At 35.6% G+C, this 22142-nt stretch overlaps 1 protein-coding gene across 9 annotated transcripts in view; it reads right to left on the bottom strand.

The window, feature by feature from the left end:
• Positions 1–22142, bottom strand: part of SLC25A21 (solute carrier family 25 member 21) — a 252139-nt gene that overhangs the window by 103436 nt on the left and 126561 nt on the right. For all 9 annotated transcript variants that reach the window (XM_061367324.1, XM_061367333.1, XM_061367329.1 and 6 more), the window contains exon 2: positions 4514–4562. In XM_061367324.1, coding sequence (XP_061223308.1) covers positions 4514–4562 — 49 coding nt within the window. The remainder of the gene's footprint in view (positions 1–4513; positions 4563–22142) is intronic.

Genomic DNA, 22142 nt, shown 5'->3' on the forward strand with positions numbered 1-22142 from the left:
GGTTTAACTTGTTATGACACAAGTTACCCTGATGATTTTCCTGACAAAATAATAAACTAGACTTTCTCCATAATAAACTAGACGTTCTCTGACTCATTTAGATGTTAGTTTACTTATGATAACATTTACCACTCTTTGAATACATTGTCTTGAAGTAAAAACTCCTGCATTCTCAAGTGGTATGAACTAATTTATCAGTAACACAGATCTGGACCACAATTTGCTATTAGTTCGACATGAGAGGAACCTTCTGCCTTTCAAATATTTGTCTCGAAATATACAGTGATGTCAAATTACTGCCAGAATGAAAGTGGCAAGTAAATGATTCTTCTAATCCACATAAGATTTTTCCTGTCCACAGGACTTACAGACACAAATCTTTTCAGATGTGTTATGTATTTGAAAGGTTTTGGTGGTCTTATTTTTTTTTTTTTTCTATTATTTGAAAGCACTTAATCATATATTTATTCATATGTGGGTTTTGTTAAATTTTGTCATGTAGACAACTGTTACAAAAAATTTACAAGGCATGGTTTCTGTTTCCTAGCTACACAATACAGAGTCACATCCAAAATTCTGCTTCAGGATATATGTTTTAACAGTTTGTATGAATACTTGCACAGGCAACTCCCTGTAATTCTCTCCCTTTCACTCACCAGCTACACCTGTGAGCTGCTGCGTATGTACTAATTTTCCAACAATAAAACTTTATTAAATTCTTAATTTTGTACATTTGCTTAAGCCAAAACATTTGCCACTAAGATGTAAAGGATAAAGTCTAGCTGGAAAAGAAATTTACTATTTTTAAGTAATATGTATGTCAATGTCTTGTCCTATGTATCATGATATAGCATACATTTTTGCCATCCTTTGGTAAGTCTGATGGAGATTATAGTCTGCATTCCACTTAATATGCAAAAAATGATCCAAAATAAGTAAAGCCAATTCTTTATCCAGACAAAAGCATTTTTCTCCTCACTTTCCAGCAAAGAAAGATCTAGGTTTCTTACTTGAAAAGTAGGCCTCCCATGTCTTATCTGTACCAGAAAAATATTACTTGTTACTGCTCTCCCTGCTCATACATAGGCACACACATAACTCCTTACCAAATTCTGTAAAACTTTTACTTAAGAGGTCAAGGACAGAGACTGAATACTTTATTCCACAGATGGCTAAACTAATCATAAGGGTAACTGATGAATAAAACAGCTAAGAGAGACTCTGGTACACTGAGACATCAAAAGTTTAGCACCATTTTTTTAATGCTGTCTCATCAGAAGTTATACCAATATATCTTGTAATTGAGAAGAAAAGCTATATTTCAAAGAATAAGTGGGATACATAGAGCTAAAAGAATGAATCATAGTTCTATCCATCTATCTAGCTCACTCACATTAAGTTCTTAAAGTAATATCTTTGGTGTTATAATAGATAACAAAAAAAATTATTTTCAAACATACATTTAGCAAAAAAGTCCATTAAGCATATGGCTTATTATAATAGTTTATAATGTATATATATATATGTATATATAGTTCCCCCCTTGGTATGAGGAGACAAAGAAGCCTAGCATTGTAGAATAATAGCAAATTACTAAACACAGAAAAGATATTGCAAAACATTGTCACAAAAGAGCCAAACCATTTTGTAGGGTTTCAAAATAATATCTGACAGGAACTTTATTTTTGTCAATTTTTATTAAAAACACACACACACAAAAGACAATGCAGTAAAGACGCTAAGCCACCATTCCACTAGATGTGAGCCTTTGGTATTTTCCCTAAACTCCTTCAGAACGCTAAAGTAGATTGAGATTCCACTATTTCCACCAAACAAACACTTTATAGAAAAATGGCAGGAAATTCAAAACACCATAAAAGTCAAGCAACAAATTGTGCTTTTATATGTCCTTTCATCTAACCATAAGGAAAAAACAAAACAAAACCCAAACAAATCACCAAAACTTCAATAGCTGGAATTGGTAAGGGAATGACAGATTATCAGTGCCAAGTTGGAAAACTGTAAGTGCACTGCAGTATTTAGAGGCACTGCAAGAAAGGAATAAGGTAAATGAAAATGAATGAGAAAATATTCTGAATCCAAAATTCAGGATTAAAATCAATGTTTTATTTGAATTCTTCAAGCCGTCAACAAATTAATCTGCTATAGTAAATTTGGACCATTATGAAGTGAAAGGAAGTGGCATGATATTAGGAATGTGGAATGGAATGATGGATAAGATCAAGGATATTCTATTCTTGGTTTTGTCACTGGCTTCCAAAAGGTAAGTATTTTCAAGTGCTAACATCTGCTAAGACCAGCAGAAAAGTTACTGCAAAGTCTGTATAATATGCCTAAATTCATCTATACTAACAAAATACAGGGAAAATATCACTTGGGTGCTGCCCACTTCTGAAAAGTGTTCCAGCTAATTCAATGGAAAAGTTAACTTCTCTTGAAGTTTCTTTAGATAAAGAAATTTGCTTAATGGCTTTTTTACATGATTCAGCCTCTTGGCTTCACCATGATCCACAATCTGATTTCTCCTGCATGCCTACTGTTCTTTCGTTTTTTCCTGCTTTCATTAATTCCACTGTTTATGGACTCAGATTTCACATTTAAAAGGTTCTTAATTATTATTACTTTTTTAACATTGATACAGCTTCACAAACATCCCTGTGCACTCTTTAATGCTTTCCATTCCTAGGTCTCAGATCTGATCAGCGTTTTCACTGCTAAAAGTATGACAAACCCTGTAAAATCTGGAATAGAAATGGGGAAGTATGTCCTTCGATTCTGCAAGTCCACTGCATGTGTGGTTTCTATCAGAAAGTTGAAAGTACATTTGTATCGCCAATTTATCAGAACAGATGTTTAGTTAATGCTTTTTATGATATATGATATGTAGCATGTCTTAAATCACAAATGATTCTAAGGATATGTATTAAGTTGTTCCAACCAAGACTGGAGGCATGAGGATGTGTGGGATGACAACCTCAAAGCACCAAAGACATGAGAAGTAAATCTGATGCTGCATTTATATTACAGAAGAACATGACTCCTGGTTTAGTACAAAGAGAAAACCAGGTAGAGGTAAAACCAAAAGCTTGAGAGCTATGAGTGTTACAACACAACCTGCTGAAATGAAGTCACTAAAGCACATCCCATGAGGACCACATGACAGCAGAGCAAAACAAATGTTCTTATTTAAAATTTGGTCTTCGTTTTGTTTGTACCCTGCCTTTTCTGAGGCTTTAATTTCAATCTTTCACTGTTAATTTTGTTAATAGCAAGGTCTCAGTGCTACCTGGAAGGGCAGACAGGATCCTTGAAACTACCGGTTGTATTGTCTCTATATGAATCAATATATTCTGTATCAAGAAAGGATACAGAAGAAATGCCTGAGTCATCCCAGGAGTTAAACTCCAAGCCCAGAGGAACACCTACAGCACCTCAGTAGCAGTTAATATGGGTGGAGCCTGCATTACTGTCTTCTAGTGCTGGGCATTTTCCTCCTGCAAAATGCAAGCTGCAGAACAGTGTATCTCAAGGTCTTAAGCAAACTACACAACATGATTTAAACAGAAGCCAAAAATACATCCTTCACAAGCTCACATACTGGCTAACTGGAACTAGAATCTTTAGTCGAAGTTGACTGCTTCAAGCATATTTCAGACACCACAGCTGTGGTCAAAATATCAAATATATCAAATATTGCTCATCATTTGTTTGGGGCTGATGCAGCTCATAGTGAAGCTTTCCTGCCTAGGTGATTGAGAACTAGATAGAACTCCAGGAGCAGTATATGGCAATTATTGGCATCACATGTAACATATATGCCATGAAAAGTTTTCTCCTTATTGTATGCTTCTGCATCCTGGTTTGTTTTTCACAGGTGGAAAAACTCACGAATTGATATGAAAACTAAAAATCACAGAAAAGCAAAAATATATTCAAGAAACTAGAAACACAACAATTATTTTTTCTTTCAGTAATCAACATTAAAAAACCTTAATTTGCCCACATTTTCCAAGTCACATAATAATTAATACTCACACAAACACAAATATTCAGAAAACAAAATAGGGACAGATGGAAAAAGATAAAAGCATGAAGTTACAGACAGAAGATGGAACATGTTATTTTACTAAAAAAATCTTTTAAAGCTATTTTGAAGGTGATATGGTATTTCTCAACAGTGTATAAAAATATTATTGCAGATGATACATATAGCAAATAAATTTAAGTACATCTCTGCTCATCTATAGGATTTTGTTACAACATCAAAAATACATGCCATAAAACGGATTGAGCACCTTTAGATGACCTCCAGTCAGAAATGTGTCATAGTATCCAAATTCCACCTGTCAAATGCTGTAGATACAGGTAAGTAAATATAAAAGCCATTCAAGGCACAAGTTACCCTGTGAGAAGTTCTAGCATTTTGTTTTTTGATAGCTCCTAATCTGGATAACTTCCAAAGTCAACAAAACCTGTTCAAGCAGAATCTTACCTTGTTTTCACTACATCAAGAGGATGCATCAGGCAAATTTCTACGAGACCTATAAAATAACAATAAAAAAGACTTAATTAACATTTGTACAAATAGTAGTTGAATTTTCATTGACTCAATCAGTTTTTGAAGTCTGAAAAATAAATAAAAATTTAAAAATATCATTGATGATACAGTAACTATATACTCTGTATATTAAACACTGTCAGGGATTCTAGACAGTAAATGGTGCTAGCTGTTCATTACAGCAGGGAAAGTGAGGACTTAAGCTAAAAGATCAATTTAATCATAGTTTTTGCTCAGTTTTCTGACTGAACAGCAAGAACATTTAATTTTCATCATAAATAAATACATTAAGTCTTGCTGAAAGTAGTGAAGGAGGGGGGTTCAGGTTGGCTTTTTTGGCATATAAGAGTAATCCCTAAGGACACCACAAGACAGTGCTAGGGGTCTCAAATGAACTTGATGGTAAGATGACAGCTAAATCCTGCGCTGCCTATCTGAGCTGCAGCCTTACTGTTTCTTCATCCTATCATGTTCTGTGTTGATGCACAGTGCTGGTTTCCCCCCTCCTGCCTCCACTGATCATCATGAGGACTTAAATTCACAGGCTGGGGACTTAACATTCACACGTGGAGGGTGTGAAAAAGAAAGGGCAAATGCCAAGGAAAAAGAGATCTGGAAGTCTGCACCTGCCAACACTGGCTTCAAAGTTGGTTCCGTTACTTTTTTCCACCCAACTGGCACCTCATGGAAAGTCCAGAGGTCTACCACCCACATTTGCCCATGCTTCCCAGTACACATTGCCCAGGGAGAACTTTTTTAGCTTCTATACTTTTGCTCAGATTTTTAGGCTTGTCTACTCCTCTGTCCATTTTGTATATCACCCTTATTCAAAAAACCCCAAAAAGATGTACTAATAAGGATCACAGAAAAAGTGTATTTTTGAGATGTCAGTGTGCAGAGGTAATAAAAACAACTACATAAATTTGAAAGGATTTTGAAATGTTGAGAAAATATGTATCTGTATGTCCAAGGTATTAGATTCTCATGTTTTTGGACTTTCTGTGCCTGGTTTATTAAGACTCTTAAGCATCCATGGCCTCTTATCCACACTAATAAATTTAATGCTACAGCATCCAAAACCAGTTCATGAAGACTGTACTTTAATGAGTGTAAGAATCTATTTCATCTATTTATTATTATAATAAAAATAATTGCAAACTTTCTGTAACACAGAATGAGTACTCTGGTAATTTAGGGCTAAATTTCTAAAAGTCTTGATTAATGCAAGCATTCTTATTCAAGCTAAAATATTTACAAATTCCTATCTTTATGCATACCGTACACTCCCACTGAATTTAAGTACATGCTTATGTTCCACTAGATGTTCTCCTTCAGATATCACTGTCTTAAGGTCCAGATCCTGTCCTCTTATTTTAACAGCACAGAATGCAGCTGAACTCAGTTATCGCTAAAGATAACAGTTTCTAATACCTAAGACAATTTCTTACACACTAAGCTACTCAACTATTTTCTCTGTCTAAGCAAGGCAAAGAAATAACTCTAACACAAAGTGAAAATCTCATTTTGAAATACTCCACACACAAGTGAACTAATGGAATTTGCAGTTTGGCTCTATTCTCTGGCAGGCTTGATGGAGAAAGACTCTTGGGCTTCATGTAGGAACCGGGCTCTGCCTGGGTAACGTAGTGTCTGACACTGCAATGTCAGAAACTTGAGTTCTTTTTTTTTCATTACTAAATATAAATCTAAGGAAGCCTCAAAGTTTCCATTTTCAATTATTTTAGAACTAATAAGTTTAGTGTTTCAAGTAGCACAGGAAAACTGTGGGTTTTTTAAAGTTTATATAAGAAAAGATTAAATTCCAAAACATTATCTACTTTCTATAACTTTAATGAAACTTTCTGAGTAATACAGGTACTTAGATAAGAAAGCATTTTAAACTGAATCAAAGCACTAGTAGAGAGAAGATTCTCATTACAGCCAAAGGAGAGGTAGCCAATAAAAGCAATAGCGTCTTTAGCTCAGCCTATAATAAATGCCAATATTTAAAAATAACCATCTATTTTCTGCTTGATATGCTTTACATATTGGATACATATATTACTTATAATTGTATATATTTCTCTTGAGGAAGAATAATCTATTTCTATAACAACAAGGGACTATGAAAGTTTTTGTACACAAATACAAGTTTTGGAGTTAGTAACAGAAAAAGAGCATAAAATGTAATGCTAAAATTTTCAACTAAATGCATTTGAACAGGAATTTACATGGAAGATGGTGAGGATGTTAAAATGTTTAATTGAATTCCTGATGTAAAATACTTGTGAAGAGTTTTAATTTAACATATGTAATTTTCCTTGTTTTATATCATTCACTCTAATGTTTAAAGCTTGCAAAACATAAAACTGGCCAGATAACTACTTACACCTAGTTTCTTTACACTGTGTCTAATGACAGTATCAGGCTAATATTTGTGACAATTGTTTTGTCATATTTTCTTTCCACTCCATGTAAAACTTGTCTTTCAGTTCTGGATAAAAGGAGAACTACACAGGTGATATCAGTCAAAGAATATTAATATCAGTATTAATGACAGTAACTAAAAAGTATGCAATTTAATATTTGTTTTATTTTTCCTAGAAAGCAAAAGATATTGTTATTTCTGACCACGTATATTTATTGCTGTAACTAGTGCCAGCAATGGCTTCTATTTTGCTAAAACAAGGCCAAATCATGTCACAAAAGGGAACACAGACTGTAAGTTTTCTATCCTGATTCTGTCCCAAAAACTATAAACTACCTCAACAGCTGCCAACAGGTGTTTTGCGAGCTGCAGTTGAGTGTTTCAGTGCTGGCAGGGGGCATAGCCTAAGAGTTTTTTCTTCTCTAACTACCACCTTCCTTTTCCAAACTCTACTACCTCCCCTCCCTTTTCCTCCAACATTTTGGACCTTCTATTCCATCTTGTTTTGGTAGATAGAGCCTACAGTAGGGGGCCAAGCATGGGGAGAGGGGTTGTTCACCCTATTCTGTTTTTGCAGAATTAATGTCCATTTTGGGAGAAAAATGTACAGTGCCAGAATTTGGCTCTATTTTCTTGGTCCTCATAGGATAATTTTTAATTCAGGCATTTTTCCAGCAACTGAATCAGATGAATTCCAAGGTCCTTGGCAAGAGCTCTGTTTTGATAACTTCAAGATTCTATTGGCTATCTTCCTTTCTCAGTCTTTCCTTTGTCTCATCATTTAATTACGTACTAAGTTTTAAGCGGTGTATAGTTACTTGACTTCATCAGACAGAACTCTTTAAAAGATACTGGGATTATGACACAGCTCTCTGAAGAGCATCAAAGGAACGCACACTTTGTAAGACACTAATGGAACAGCTACAAACACAAGCTACATTTTTCCATCTATTATAGTAGTCATGCAAAACATTACAACATCCTACTTGATAGCCTGCCCAGAAAGTGTGGTGGCCCTAGAAATTACAAGCACTCCGAGATGTGCTCAATAAAATGAAATATATTGCTCTTTCTTTAGTTAATGTTCATCAGCTTTATGACAAATTCAATTAGCACTACGAAAATCTAATTTGCTCAACAGCTATATCAGGGTTTGATATATTTTACCCTGTCACACTGTAAAGACTACTGTTTACAAACTTTATTTTCATGACAAAGTAGTTAACATAGCTACATATAGATTGTCCAAAAACATATCTTAGTCATCCCATTGGGTCTCCATGGTGATGTCACATGCAAACTAACCCAGAATGATTTATGATGGCCTAATTATGTTTATAACAACTCAGATCCAACTAGAGCCCAAAGGAAATATCGGAAAGAACAATTACTAGGTCAGTCCAACATTTGTTGTCTTCTGGGTTGGAAAACATTCCTGTGAAGATCGAATACTAACCATAAAACAAGACGTAATCAAAATCTCTGTGTTGAAGAAATAACCAGCTGTCATCATTGACATCCTCTGAGCATACACAAATGAAATATCAACAACCGAGAAGGGAGTCCAGAATTTTATTATGTAAAACATTATGCTCAGTAACTGATCCCATGGAGGGAATAAAATGACAGAGAATACTGACCCCCCAAAACGACCCTCCTCAGTAGAAAATTTTCCCTTTCCAACTAATATCTTCCGTTTTTAAATTGCTTCCAATTATGGATTGCATTACATTTCCCTCTACAAGATTCACATTTAAAATTTCAAACTGGCAGTCTTCATGCACATCTCTTCAAAAATTTTAGTAACTGGTTCCATTCCTCTTTGTTCCTCTATCCCATCAGACACACAAATCTTTTATCAATAATCGTATACAGCCTGAGAATACTATGACTGTTTAAAATGTAGTCTAATTATCTTTCTGGCAAAAGTGAAAGTGAGACTTCGACAGCACAGAATTACAGGTGTTCTCATCTTCTTCCCAAGTGTTTCCATACTTGAAGAATAAAATCCAGCTAATAATACTCGCAAAATAAATGCAGATAAAAATAGAATCATTATGACTTTGGTGCTTCTTAGGAGACAAATTCTTGTCTTTAGCTCTTCTTTGACACTCAAAGCTATGAACTGAACAGTGTGAAGTGCCCACGATACACACTAACTTGTCTCTCACCCTATACATACGCACAATACACCCTGAACAAAGATTCCAACACCGGTTCAAGAGATGTAGAGCATGATACATGTGTTAGTTCAGACAACCCCCTACAGCATAGAAGTCATTATGCACCCTGGAATAACACAGTAACTGGAGAAACAACAGAAAAGAGACTGGTCATAACAAATATGGCAATAAACGCATCAGGCACTGTATATTGTATAGATGGAACACTTGGTATTTATTTTGGCTTTTACATAGTTATAGTTACAGTGCAAGAAATGTTCATAAATATTTTATGCACACTATGCGTTTTCTTCTGAGAATATATGTCTGACAAAGTCTTGTGTTGATCTTTGTATCCTAATGAAAACAACAACAAATAACCTCTTAAATGTTTGCATGCTGGCTAAAACTTTTTACTTGACAAGACGAGGCATGGTACCTCTTCCTGATTGAAGTATAATCAATGCCTGGAAAAAAGTATCCCTGCAAACAATTCTACACTGGATAACTTCTATTAGTCTGTTGCCCCACGCCATCTTCAAAGACACTTAAAGCTTTTAGCTGTTCTGCAAGGGTACCTGTCCATCAGAAAAGTCCACAAAATGCTAGGATAACTGTGGCAGCCAAGGCCCACTCATTTCCGAGGGAGGCAGTCAGTCTCAATTGTAGTATGTGTCAAACAGGCTCCAAGGAAAACTATACAGCAACATGTATGCATGGACTGTGCTGGAAAAGATCTACATATTGGCCTTCACTTAAGAAAGTGACAGTTATTTTAACTCTTGCCCAGGATTCTATTTAGTGATGTGGTATGGGATTAAGTAATGGTACCCTGGAGCTCCTCATAAATGTTAGTTAACCTTTTAAGTAATGAGCCAAATCAACGCTTTCCTTAAAAAATGTGGAGAAATGGAAAGTTACTCAAAAAAGTACTCCACAATAGCAATGCTGCATTCATGAGTCATTCTTCCTTAGAGACCTTGTCTACATGAAGAAAATATACTAGAAAACATATTAATTAAACAAGATGTTGAATATGATTTTTCCCTTGGTATGGATAAGGATGTCTGTGTTTAAAAATGTGTTAGCTGATCTCAATTAATCCCAGAAGGAGCTCTTGCTTTACCGTCATTACCTAACGCATTTTAGAAGACATCTTTTGCATGAGGAGCTGAGCCCATTGTCTTATTAGGTAACAGTGTTCCTTAGTTGGTACAACCAATAAGTGTAGCATTGCTATCTGGAAACTGAGGAGTAGCAGATTGTGGAAACAGTGATTACCTACCTTTCAAAAACATCCAGGACCTCAGCATCTGAAATTCCTGAAGATTGGCCTGTCACATTTGTACTAGAAGTAGTCAGTGTTCTTGGAGCTCTCTTCTTGAAAGCAATGTAAACTAGCACTTGCAATGCAGCATTTGCAGTAAGGAATATATTAGAAGGTCTTAATGTTTGTCATAAAGCTCCAGGTACTTTGTTAAAAAACCCTGAAAAAATAAAGGCTCTTAAAAACCCGTAAGATTATTCTTATATTTTAGTTGCCTTTTTGACTTACATTTATTGTATTTTAAACTTAAGGTAAGTGGTCCTATCAACTATTGTATTTCCCTTTCACAGTAATTCTACCATCGTATGGGCTTTTTTTTTCCAGTCTAACACATCCAAGTTGACACATCTATACTCAATGTGAGTGGAACCTGTGCAATTATGCTAGCTGAAACCACAGGTTTTAAGTCCACAATATGTACTTCTCTTACGTTTAGCAGAATTCTGTAATAATTTATTGATGTATTGCTTTCCCCTGCATAAAAAATATCTAGCTTTAACGTTTAAAGTATCTGGGCAAAATGAGTGCATTCAAAAATGCACTCATTGTTTGCTTTTCACAATGTTTTTGGCACAATTGGCCAATTCAGTATATTATGCTCACCAATAACCACTGCTACCAATAACCACATATTTCTATTTACTGTTGCCTAGAATACAACCTTACTGAATGTTTTAATGTGCTTCAATTAAACTGCTCAATGCTCATTTATGCTCTCTGAGAATTGTTTGCTGAGTAAAAACAAAGGTTATCTTCCAGTTTAATGTGAATTTTTTATTTGCCGCTTATTTTAAAATGAAAAAATTTAGTCCTTGCTTCACAGACCCATCAACTTGATTATCCTCATGTCTATGGCTTGACTGCAGAAATTCTTATATATATGCCATTAGGCAAATCTATGGCAATTGGGAGCATCAAGTTAGAGTTAAATTATGCATAGTTAAATACATCTGTAATAAGACTAGCAGGAAATATCAAATCACCCAGAAAAAATCAGTGGTTAGTGACAGAAGATCTAACTACATCTACATCTCTTTGGAAGAAAGGTTTTTGAAAACTCCAGTAGCATACAACACTTTCATAGGCAATCAATTCCAACTGTGCTAGTCACACAGAGCCTTTTTGAAGCAAAATGCCATGTAGAACCCTCTTTGTATTCTAAGGCCTATGAAATTTGCATTTACAGCATAATCAAAAAGAAAGTTAACACAGACATTTTAAAATTCTAGGCTTTGCATACTTTGATTTTAAAACACCAAAGCTGTTCCATTGGCAGTGAATACCGTGGAGAGTTTGATTATGCAGTCAAACAATGCAATGTTTAGGTACTGACACAAAAGATAATGCAGCAAAACACAACAAACAAACTAAGAAAAGGCAAATATTTTCTCCAAGCTCTTAAATACTATTGAGGCATTATAGAATGCCTCTCCAGAATTTACTGTTTAGAACATTACAGGAATTTGTTTCACCTTAATTTCCATTTCAATTTGTACTTACAAAATAATACTAATAAAAATATCAAACAATTCTCAAAAAATATACCGAGTTGGACTCACAAGTACTTCTTGCCAAAGTCACTTCTTCCAAAATGACTAGCAATAAAGAGTTGTTTATATAGCCAACTGATTTTTTTTATTTATTTAGTCTTTCTATGATGTAGGATTGACATTAAAGCTTTGAATTATAAAATAAACACTTGCAATTTACAAACTTAAGTGTCTGAGCCTCTAGACACAAGTGAAAGGTTATATATCGTGCAAATTCTCCATAAATTTTTCAGCAAGTATTACATGCCATTACGCCACTCACATATGACATATTCTTTCCATCATGTGTGTCTAAAAAGGAAGTTTTTTACAAAATGATTGAAGTGACCATTGAGGTCAGCATTGGGTTACACAATGTTTGTGTCATTACAGCTTTAGGTATTTCAATGCATACTGAATCAATATTACTGCAATGAAAATGTGTAACCAATATTTTCTTTGCTGTTATAGTAAAATGCTTCTCAATAAGCTTGTTTTCATAAGAATTTTGCCCATTCATATGTCCCAGAGCTGTTGTAATCTTCGTTGCTAATGCTGATCTAAGAGCATAGACATTATTTTATTTCTTGACACATTTAAAGTTCTCTAATGAATAAAGCAAACAGCTTATGGCTGCTTGGACTGTCACTTGGTTGCCCCGGAGGGCTTTAATGTCTTTAAAATAGGCCTCCTAGTTTGTATTTAACTGCCTTGTCCACAGAGGTCTGAAGGGTAGAGCAGATCAAAGATGTTCTGGAAACATAAAATGCAGCTGTCCTTCATTTACCTTTAATTAGCTACATCTGACCAGATTCTTTATGGCCTCTTTGTCACACATTCAACAATCTATAAGCCTTCTGACCTGTCCTTAAGGACTATAACTTTACAAGAGTTTCAGGAAAATGCAAATTTAAAATATTTAACAGAGGACTTTGAAAGAAATCCTTGGTTTCACTATGGAAATGCTACCCAAGGCAGTATTATTTTGGATTTATCTGAAAAAGGACAAATTTCTCAGTATTTGGAGAGTCAAAATGGAATGGTTCTTGAGCTTGGAAAACAAAATGTTATTTATGGTTCTTTGTGTACTACTAAACACTGCAATGAATACATATCACACAACAAGAGATCCTAAAGAAAACTGAAATGCAAGCACCTCTTTGACTAGCATAATACGCTGCACTTCCAGGAGCTGGGGCACTTTCTGCAACAAAAAGTCACAAACCTGCCCTACCCTTTTCTTCCATAGATCCTGTTCATTAGGAGATCTCTACACAGAATGCAAACCAGTTCCCAGTAGGGTTTTGACGAAAGAGAGAGTTCTGTCATTGCTGCAGGATCAACAAGCAGTTCCTGCTCATTACAGACTCATAGTGCTGCTTTAAATGCTCGTACCAAACTCAGGCCCTTATGGAATAAAAAAGCTGTTTTAACATACCAGCTGGAGTGTATGCTAGCTGATTCAAGTTATTGGTACTTGATCACACGGGGCATTATATAAAGTCATTGAGGTGGATGGAGAGTACCTCTTAAAATTCTCTGGATTTTGCATTAGGTTCTTTCACAAAGCATTAGCTAACAACAGAAAAACACTATATAAAAGACACATGTACAATGTAGAAAGGTCTCAAAACCTGAATTTGTAGTTTAAACTATCCCTTGATCTCTTTCTGTTATGTAATATAAATTTGTAACCTCCATATTATTTTCCAAAATGTCAATCTTTTAGTCTTCCCTAAGGAAGTTTTAATTAATCACATTTCCAAATAAATTCCCAAATCTTCAAAGACAGTTGTGGTGAGGTACATGAACAGTCAAGTAGCTTGCCTCAATATACGCACAGTAGCTAGCAAGCAGGTGTGGCTAGAAGCCAAACTTTATACTTCAAGAAATGCATATACTATTAGCAGCATGCAGAAGTAACATGCATAAAGAAAATGAAAGCAAGGGGATTTAAAAACAATTTAACATGATTACTTCCTAAAGTTAAGAGAAATTGAATAGCTTTTAACAAGATACGGATTTTTTTCCACCTTTTGTACCATCGATATAAACACACTGAAGTATTTAGATGTCTGAATAATGAAATGACAGTACCCGTTTCAGCTCAGGTGAAGAAATGAAATAGAAACTGGTATAGTATATGCTGAATGGGTAATTGGTAATTTTCTATGCATTACTCCACATTACACCGAAAATATGTCATCTTTGACTGCGACACTTGTGAGACCCCAAAATTACGAATTAGAACTCTGTACAGAAAGTATTAAAAAGGTCAAAGAAAACCTTGCCCAAAGGCAAAGCTAACAGCAGGAATGAAAATGCTCCTCAAAGATTACCATCACAAAGCATTTATACAACGTAGAGCAAAACCTTATTTTTACTTTTTTTTTTCTGAATCAGTGAACATAAATCATTCTTCTGGGTAAAAATAAACTAAACGATTAAATAAAAACACATGCAAATTTCATCAAAAATACACATGCAAGACATGAAACAACTTAGAGCAGCCTCCTCTGGAACAGCTGCTGAGCTCCACAATGCTATGAAAACATAGAAGTGCAGAAGAGATATTGTGAAGTCTCTTACTCTGGAGTGAACCATCCAGTCACAAAGTGACCAGCTATTTTACTGTGAGTTCTCCTTCACTTTCCTCACTAAATTTCAATGGCTTTGATTTCATGTATAAGAAATTCTTATATGAGCCGAAATATTTCAGAAATATTGGAGTAATTCCTGTTTGCATCTTTTGTTCATGACCTGTGAGTAATATTTTATACAAAATATAACCAAAATAAACTGTGGATGCTGTAAAAATAAGACATACGACTGTGAACTCATGCTTCAAATCAGTGATGTTACCCCATATGTACTACATGGAAACTTTGCAAAAATAATAGTTAATTTGTCATCAGTGGAAAGCTCAGTATTGGATGGCCATTGCCTGGAAAGTGAGACAACTGTCCACAAATAAATGCAAAAACTTCAGAATTAATGAGATGTATGTTTGAACAATTGTTGCTACCTGAAGCTTATAAACTGAAGCTTACAAACACTTTTTGTTTTTCTAAAGTGGAGACAGGATCAAATTCTAAATGGTAAATGATTCTCAAGAGGAATATATTTAGCCTTTACATGTCAAAGTAATATTGCGGCAGACATAGTTCAGCAAAGAGATCTAAATCTATATGCATCTTTCTTTTCCTTCTTCAATGTCCCACCAATTAACAACACTTACTATAGGGTTATAATACCAATATTAATCCCAACTACAAGATGAGGCCTAAACCAAGTGATTTGTATAAAAAGATATCCAGGACCCAGTTCCCTGTCTATTAAAATGGAAGGAGCTTTCTAGCATTTCAGAGGTCTGCTAATGTAAACCAGTAAGGAGCTAGGCTCTTGGTGCCAATACTACTAAAACACAGAGACCGATTATCAAGTGTCTGTGGATAGTAAAATAAAATTTAAAATATTTTCCTGAACGTGGCCTGTATACACAGTGCTGTCAAATATTCTAGGGTCTTCTACTGCATGCATTTTTTGTTGAATTCTATGTTGTGGCAACAGGTGATGACAGCACCACTATTTGGTGTTATTTTAGTAGTCACTGGTCTTCCCAGTATTTTTCACCACTCCCATTTGCTGGCAGTATATCATGGCAAAGTTTCAAGAGAAAGCTACTATGAAGCTGTGTGTTAACTGGGAAATGTCAACATGCAAAGCCAAGTCTAGAATTAGCCTGTCTTGAACGTTTTCAGGCACCCACACCCTCTCTTCTTTCCAAAACTTAATTATATCACCAGCTTGCCAGCATTAGCAAAACAAAACAAAACCACCAAAGAAGAAGAAGGGGAAAAGGTGTAGCTCTATTTAACACAAAGATAGAGTAATAATCCTCCAACTGAGGCACAGAGGCTGGTAACGTTAAATTTGCAGAGACAATTGTCTTGTGAACATAAATACCACCAGTTAAGAAGAAATAATTTTCCACCGCAAGCACAAGCACTTACAACCATTGACTCTATTACTAGATATTTTCAACTTCTGCTTTGAGAAATTACCTGATTTTAATTGTTCAGGTAGCAAATGTTCTTGCTCTGGTATGCCAAAAGTAAATGACATTTTTTTCTTTTTTCCTTTTTTTTTTTTTCATAACAGAATGTATCCACAAAACAAGCAAGGATTCTATAAACCTTTGTTTATCTTTTTAATACAATCTCTAACCACTGACAGGTGGTCAGTTACATGTCAAGTGAAAAAGGACTGTAAATCTCAATGTAGCTATGGTATTTTTAGAGTGTCTTCCTCACCCATAGAGAATGCCTCTGCCATGATGTAGTGGGCCACACTCCTGTTGCTGTTGGTAGGGAAGCTCTATATCCTTTAATCATGTCCATCCTTTCCCTGCGAAAATATGTGTATCAGAGCCAAACTGTGTAATGAAATCAGCATCTGAAAAGTATTCCACAGATCCAAGGCTTTGGCATCTAAACAGTGGATATCCTGAAGTGACTGCAATGTCAGTTCTTCGTTGTCGAGCTCTCCTCTCGACATCATCTTGAGCTAGACAGTACAATCCACTCTCTTTACATAATAATGAACACCCCCCACCCCCAAAGTTAAATCTCCTTTATACTGGCAAGTTCAAGTTCTGTCCTTTTCTCAGGCTGTGAAAGTTAGGAACAGGTAGACCTCCAAAATCCACCCTGTGATGGTCAGAACCAACCTGAGTGTTTGTAGGAGGCAAATGGTGACATATGCTTCTTCTACACTACAGTAAGTGTAGAAGCAAAACATTCCTGCAAAGTTCCTAAAGACACAGAATTTCATTTTACATTATTATTAGAGGACTGTAACTAGAAGACTCAACTAATCGACTTCATTCCTTTTTGCTACCTTGTTATATCTATATTTGCATTTATTAAGCACAAAAAATAGTGACAAGATTAAGCAATTACATACACTGTACTTAAAACCAGATTTTGTCCTATCATCTGATTTGGTTTGGACCCATTTTTCTTGTTAGGGTTTGGAGAGTGCTTGGAAAACTGATAGCAGAGCAGTCAGCTTTGGCTCACTGAAAATGTAGGAAAAAGCTTTTTTTGTAAAACAAAGAAAAATACATGCATTTACTTTCCCAAACTGCCATTGAATGTACCCTGCTCTTCTTTAGAGCTAATTCTCTAAACATCAGTTTGTGTCTTAACATCAGTTTTGATGTGATATCAAAAAAAAAGTAAGAAACAATATGGATTTTGAGCTACTGTGCAGCTCATCACACTGCTGGCAGCAGGACAGCACAGTGGATTCAGGATTGGCTGCTGTGTGATACCGATGTCTGATTAGACTCTAGTTCCATAATGTAGTGGAGCTTTGTTGTATCAGTAAGCTACTGTTATCTTCTGTTCCTGAATTTTTCAGAGTTCCTTGTTTTCACAATTCTTGCCACCTTCTGGTACTCAAACAGTAAGGTGATTTGGAAGTCCAAAGGCTGGCTATATGGAAAGGGGGAATGAAAATTTATTTCATTAAAAGGCTGTAATATGAGGATGACATGGGAAAACTCTGGGATTAGGAAAAAAGGAAAATGGAATTCAATAATGTCAGGTAGTGTTTGTCTACAAAATTACACAGGTCTTATGCAGAAACCAATGGTGCAGATTTGGTCAAAACCCATATGTAAAGCTGAATATAGTGAAATGGGGCAAACACCAATACTTAGGCTGAAAAGAGACTCCCAGTGTCCACTTCACATTCAGCTATATGGAAACTAGGAGCTTTCTACTGGTGAAGATGGTGCCAAGGCAGCAGCCTTAGAAATCACCTTAACTCAAAGAGGCATTTATTCACTGTCTGTCCTTCAGTACAGATGAGAACCTGCAACACTGAAAATCTAGTCTGTAACACAGATTGCAACTACTGATAATTACTCTTAGCTAAATAAATTTTGTTATACTCTTTTCCTAAACGTGCTTTTTTACACCATTACACCTGTTATTTTGTTTTGCATTAAATCATAGCATAATTCTGTTTGGAAGGGACCCCCAGAGGTCATTTAGTCCAACATTAGAAAATCCTGGTCTGCTCCACCCAGTTTGCGCTATCCACAGATTTGCTGAGAATGGCCTCCATCCCATCATCCAGTTTGAACACTACTGGTCCCAGTATCCACCGCAAGCAAAACACTGGTTACTGGCTGCCAGTTAGACTTTGCATCACTGATTAGAACTCTGCAAGCCCAGCAGTCCAGTCAATTTTCCACCTACATTTGTCACCACTGATCTGCCTCACATCTCACTTGTATGGTGACAACAGGCCTACAGAAGACTGTGTTAAATGCCTAAAGGTAGGCAACCACTGCCCTCTCCTTGTCTACAGAGCTAAGCGTTATAGGATGATTCTAGTGTAAGACATCCCTGCCCATGGCAGGGGGGTTGGAATTAGATATCTTAAGGCCCTTTCCAGCCATAACCATTCTATGATTCTATGATTAATTAATATATGATATCACAATTCTTAAATTGTGACATCATATGTTAGACAAGGGTTATGCAAATTACTTTGAGAACAGCCACAGTCCTGTTATTAGTGCAGTCTTACTTGCCTTTGGTGTTTGCTTCTATCCTTATTTTACATGAAATGTTGGTTCTAAAAGCTAGATGTTATTAAAAGTACTCTTGAAAATCGATGAAAGAGTCGCTTAGTGAAATGCAATTAATGTAATTTTGGGGTGCAGGGGCTTTTTTACTTTTACCAATCTTAGGGTCATTACTCACCTTAAAATAACTCATGCTTTTAACAGCCCCATTATAAGAGAGAAAGTTTACATTTTAATTAGGGCAAACATATCATTTAAAGCTATAAGTCCCTTTTGACTTTAGTTCTCAAATTCCTCTTTTCAGTGTATGCAATCTACATGCAGCATTCTTCAGCTTCTGCTTTTGTCTGTATCTGGCATGACAGATCCAGGTAAAGAGAAACATCAAGTTACAAAACACATGAAAATCCCATGAGATTTGAAAAACCTGGACTGTTAGTTGGTGACCTTGGTATTAGCAGTCAGTGAGAAAACTCAGTTTCTAATATCTAGTTTTGATATTGCTTGTATTTCTCACTAAGAGCTTAATGTTGCAGACACTGTAAGTAACAACATATTTAATTTGTATATTACACATTCCCATCTTGGATAGCCTATAAGTATAAAAGTAGTGTGTTTATTCAGACTTAATTCTGAGATTTCATTCTTGCAGAAAATACAGAAGCCCTTTAGAAGACCACCTCCAGGAGCCCTGCACTCTGGAATCATTCCAGTGCTAAAGTCTGGAGAAAGCAGTCCTCTGCCACTGAGCTGCAGGAGAGCATTGAAACTTGACACTTAGACTAGGGGGGTTATCATCTGTGTAGCTAATTACCACCATCTTTATGGCATATGCATAGGTACATGAATAAACACTGTGTATATGTCGCAGGGCCATTAATATATAAATGGTTAGTTTGCAACTTTTATTTGGTTTCCTACCATGAGACCCAATGAAGAAAACATTACTGTTTTACTCAAAAATAATTGCTGGTGCCTCTGCACCTGACTGTTTATAATAATTGTACAAGCCTGTGCTGGAAAGCACCCCATTTCTAACTAAAAATGGGGGGGGGGCCCCCCCCCAAGAGATTTTTCTCGTTGAAATGGAAAACTATTCTGAGGAAAGTGGCACAGCTTTCTGAACTATTACAGTTTGTTTCAAACAATAGCATTCATCCACTTAATTTGGTATTAAAGTACTCCTTTTTAGAAAAACAAGTTTATGCTGCCAGTTTAAAAATAATATGAACTTTGAAGGAATAAAGAAATGTAATGTATTAGGAACAGCAACCTTTCTTCTAACTTAAGTATAATGCATTTTTCAATATTCAACATTCTCAAATGCTATCATTATACAGATTTTTTATCTTTTCCTCTCTCTTGTAAACTAAACCATCAGGATGCTTTCTCATTACATAGCTTTTGAATACTGATTTGCCATGAACATCATCAAGTTTCAGAATCAAAGTCCAGCTGATAAGGTTTGGATCTCTGTAGATCAGCTGTTGAATCTATGCAATACGACATGTGTGTAGAGAACATAAACATTAATCAAAGCAATACTCCTGAGTGAATGTCAGATGAAATCACACCAGCAGGTATTCAAGGCATCTGGCAATGCATGCATTATACAATGGCAACAATAAGGGTAAAACTTAAGTAACGATAGTTTAAGCCGTGATTGCAGAATTCTGATGGCTACCGCTATTTGCACACATGGCACCATCACTACACTATTGACTGCTTATTCTTCTCCTTTTCCTTACATCTTAATTTATCACTGCCGTCCAACTGCCGTATCTTGCCATTTTTGTGAACAATAAATCAGACCGTATCTGTATATGTATAGCCTAGCAGTAGGAGCCATAATAATTCACAGAAGCCTTGATTTACTAAGGTTGTTACTTCTGAATAAATGGTATTTTCTGATTTTACATCTTATGCCTTACTGTTTTCTTTCAACTTAAATCGTATTTGTTTTCAGTTGAAGACACCTTTTTTCCTCAAGCACATTAGAAAATACATTGCATTTCTCCAAAAGCACAAATAAATATTTGAGACATGCATATTCTTGTTCCCTGAAGATCTCATGCGACACTGTCATTCATTAGCTTGCTCTGGGCCGTTAGACTTCTACACATTTTACTTATACTGGCACTCAGCCAGCACAGACTGTTCAGCTCTAGAAAGCCCATATATTTTTCTACTTTTTGAAACAAGCATGACAACCATTCTGAAGAGTAGCTCTCTCACCTGGTAAGTTAAAATGTAAAACCATGAACATTAATGCTGTTCTCTCTCTGTTTAGTGCTGAAAATGAAACTATTTTTTCAGGTGTAATAAGAGCCGTATAAAATCTCCCTAATGTGTAGATGTTCTGTAGCCATATTTTTAATGGAATATATGCATTAAAATTATCTAGAAATGTAAAAAAGAAAAAAAAAAAGGAAAAAATTATGAAAACCAAGTTTTTTAAATTGAGCCCTGTATATGTTGCTGGACAAAAACTGTATTTCTGACAAATGCTGGGTAGCACTCATCTCTCAAGAGGAAACTGAAAAGTAATACAGCAAAAGAGGTTCTTTGTGCAGACAGAACCACAACAGTTTTCCTCCAACGTATGAATGCATCACAATTGACTCTGGTGCAAACTGGGGAAATACTGAAGTGAGAGCAACATCATAGATCTGTGAAACTAACAAAACATACATTGCTTACTTAGTTTTCACACATTTATGTAAAACTATATATCCTGACTAAATTCTTAAACCGTGCATGAAAGCTGAGCATGAGAATTACTTTGATTCAAATAATTACCTAAAGCACTTCAACTTTCTGTGTGAAAACTTTTAGTTAGTTAAGGAACTGTGATCATCTGTAATTTTAGCCTGAGAAAGTCCCAACAGCTTTTTGCTGCTTTTCATCTACGTGAGCTTCACCAGTATCAGTGTTATGCATCTTCTCAATTGACAACCCATGAATCATGATTGAAAAATGAGCCAAATCAAAGGGAATCAGTACTAGTATATTGTGAAAGCCACAAGTAAATCTACATCTCTCTTATCAACCTCAGCCACAGATGTTCTTCATCTCTCATTATCCTCCATTAAATATATTTCTTCTTTGCTACCACTCATAAACCCCACGAAAAGAAAGGGAAGAAGACTGAAGCTTTTATTTAATGAATAATTATCTCACTGGGATTTGTAAAGTAACTAAATGGTGTAAAATGCTTTTCTACTGCTGACCTTTCTATCAATTTTCCACTGACTACTCTCCTAAGTTTGTCTTGCCCTGGTGCTCCTTTTCATACTGTTTCCGAGTCCTTTAATGGCAGGTCCTCTCTTTAAACTATTACTGATACTCAGTATTAGCCGTCAAATATTTGTAAATCACTTTTAAATGTAAGTCCATTTCCTTTATGTTAACTGCTTATATTACTCAAGAAGCAAGGGAAAAAGGTGATTAGGAGAAAGCAACCCTCATTTGATCTGTATCTGTGCATACTCTCAGGCAATGACCTCTTGAAATCCT

This window comes from Neopsephotus bourkii, unplaced genomic scaffold (assembly GCF_033783945.1).
Source record: "Neopsephotus bourkii isolate Nb327-2 ecotype Australia unplaced genomic scaffold, CSIRO-AGI_Nbou_v1 NB_1376, whole genome shotgun sequence".
NCBI lineage: Eukaryota > Metazoa > Chordata > Aves > Psittaciformes > Psittacidae > Neopsephotus > Neopsephotus bourkii.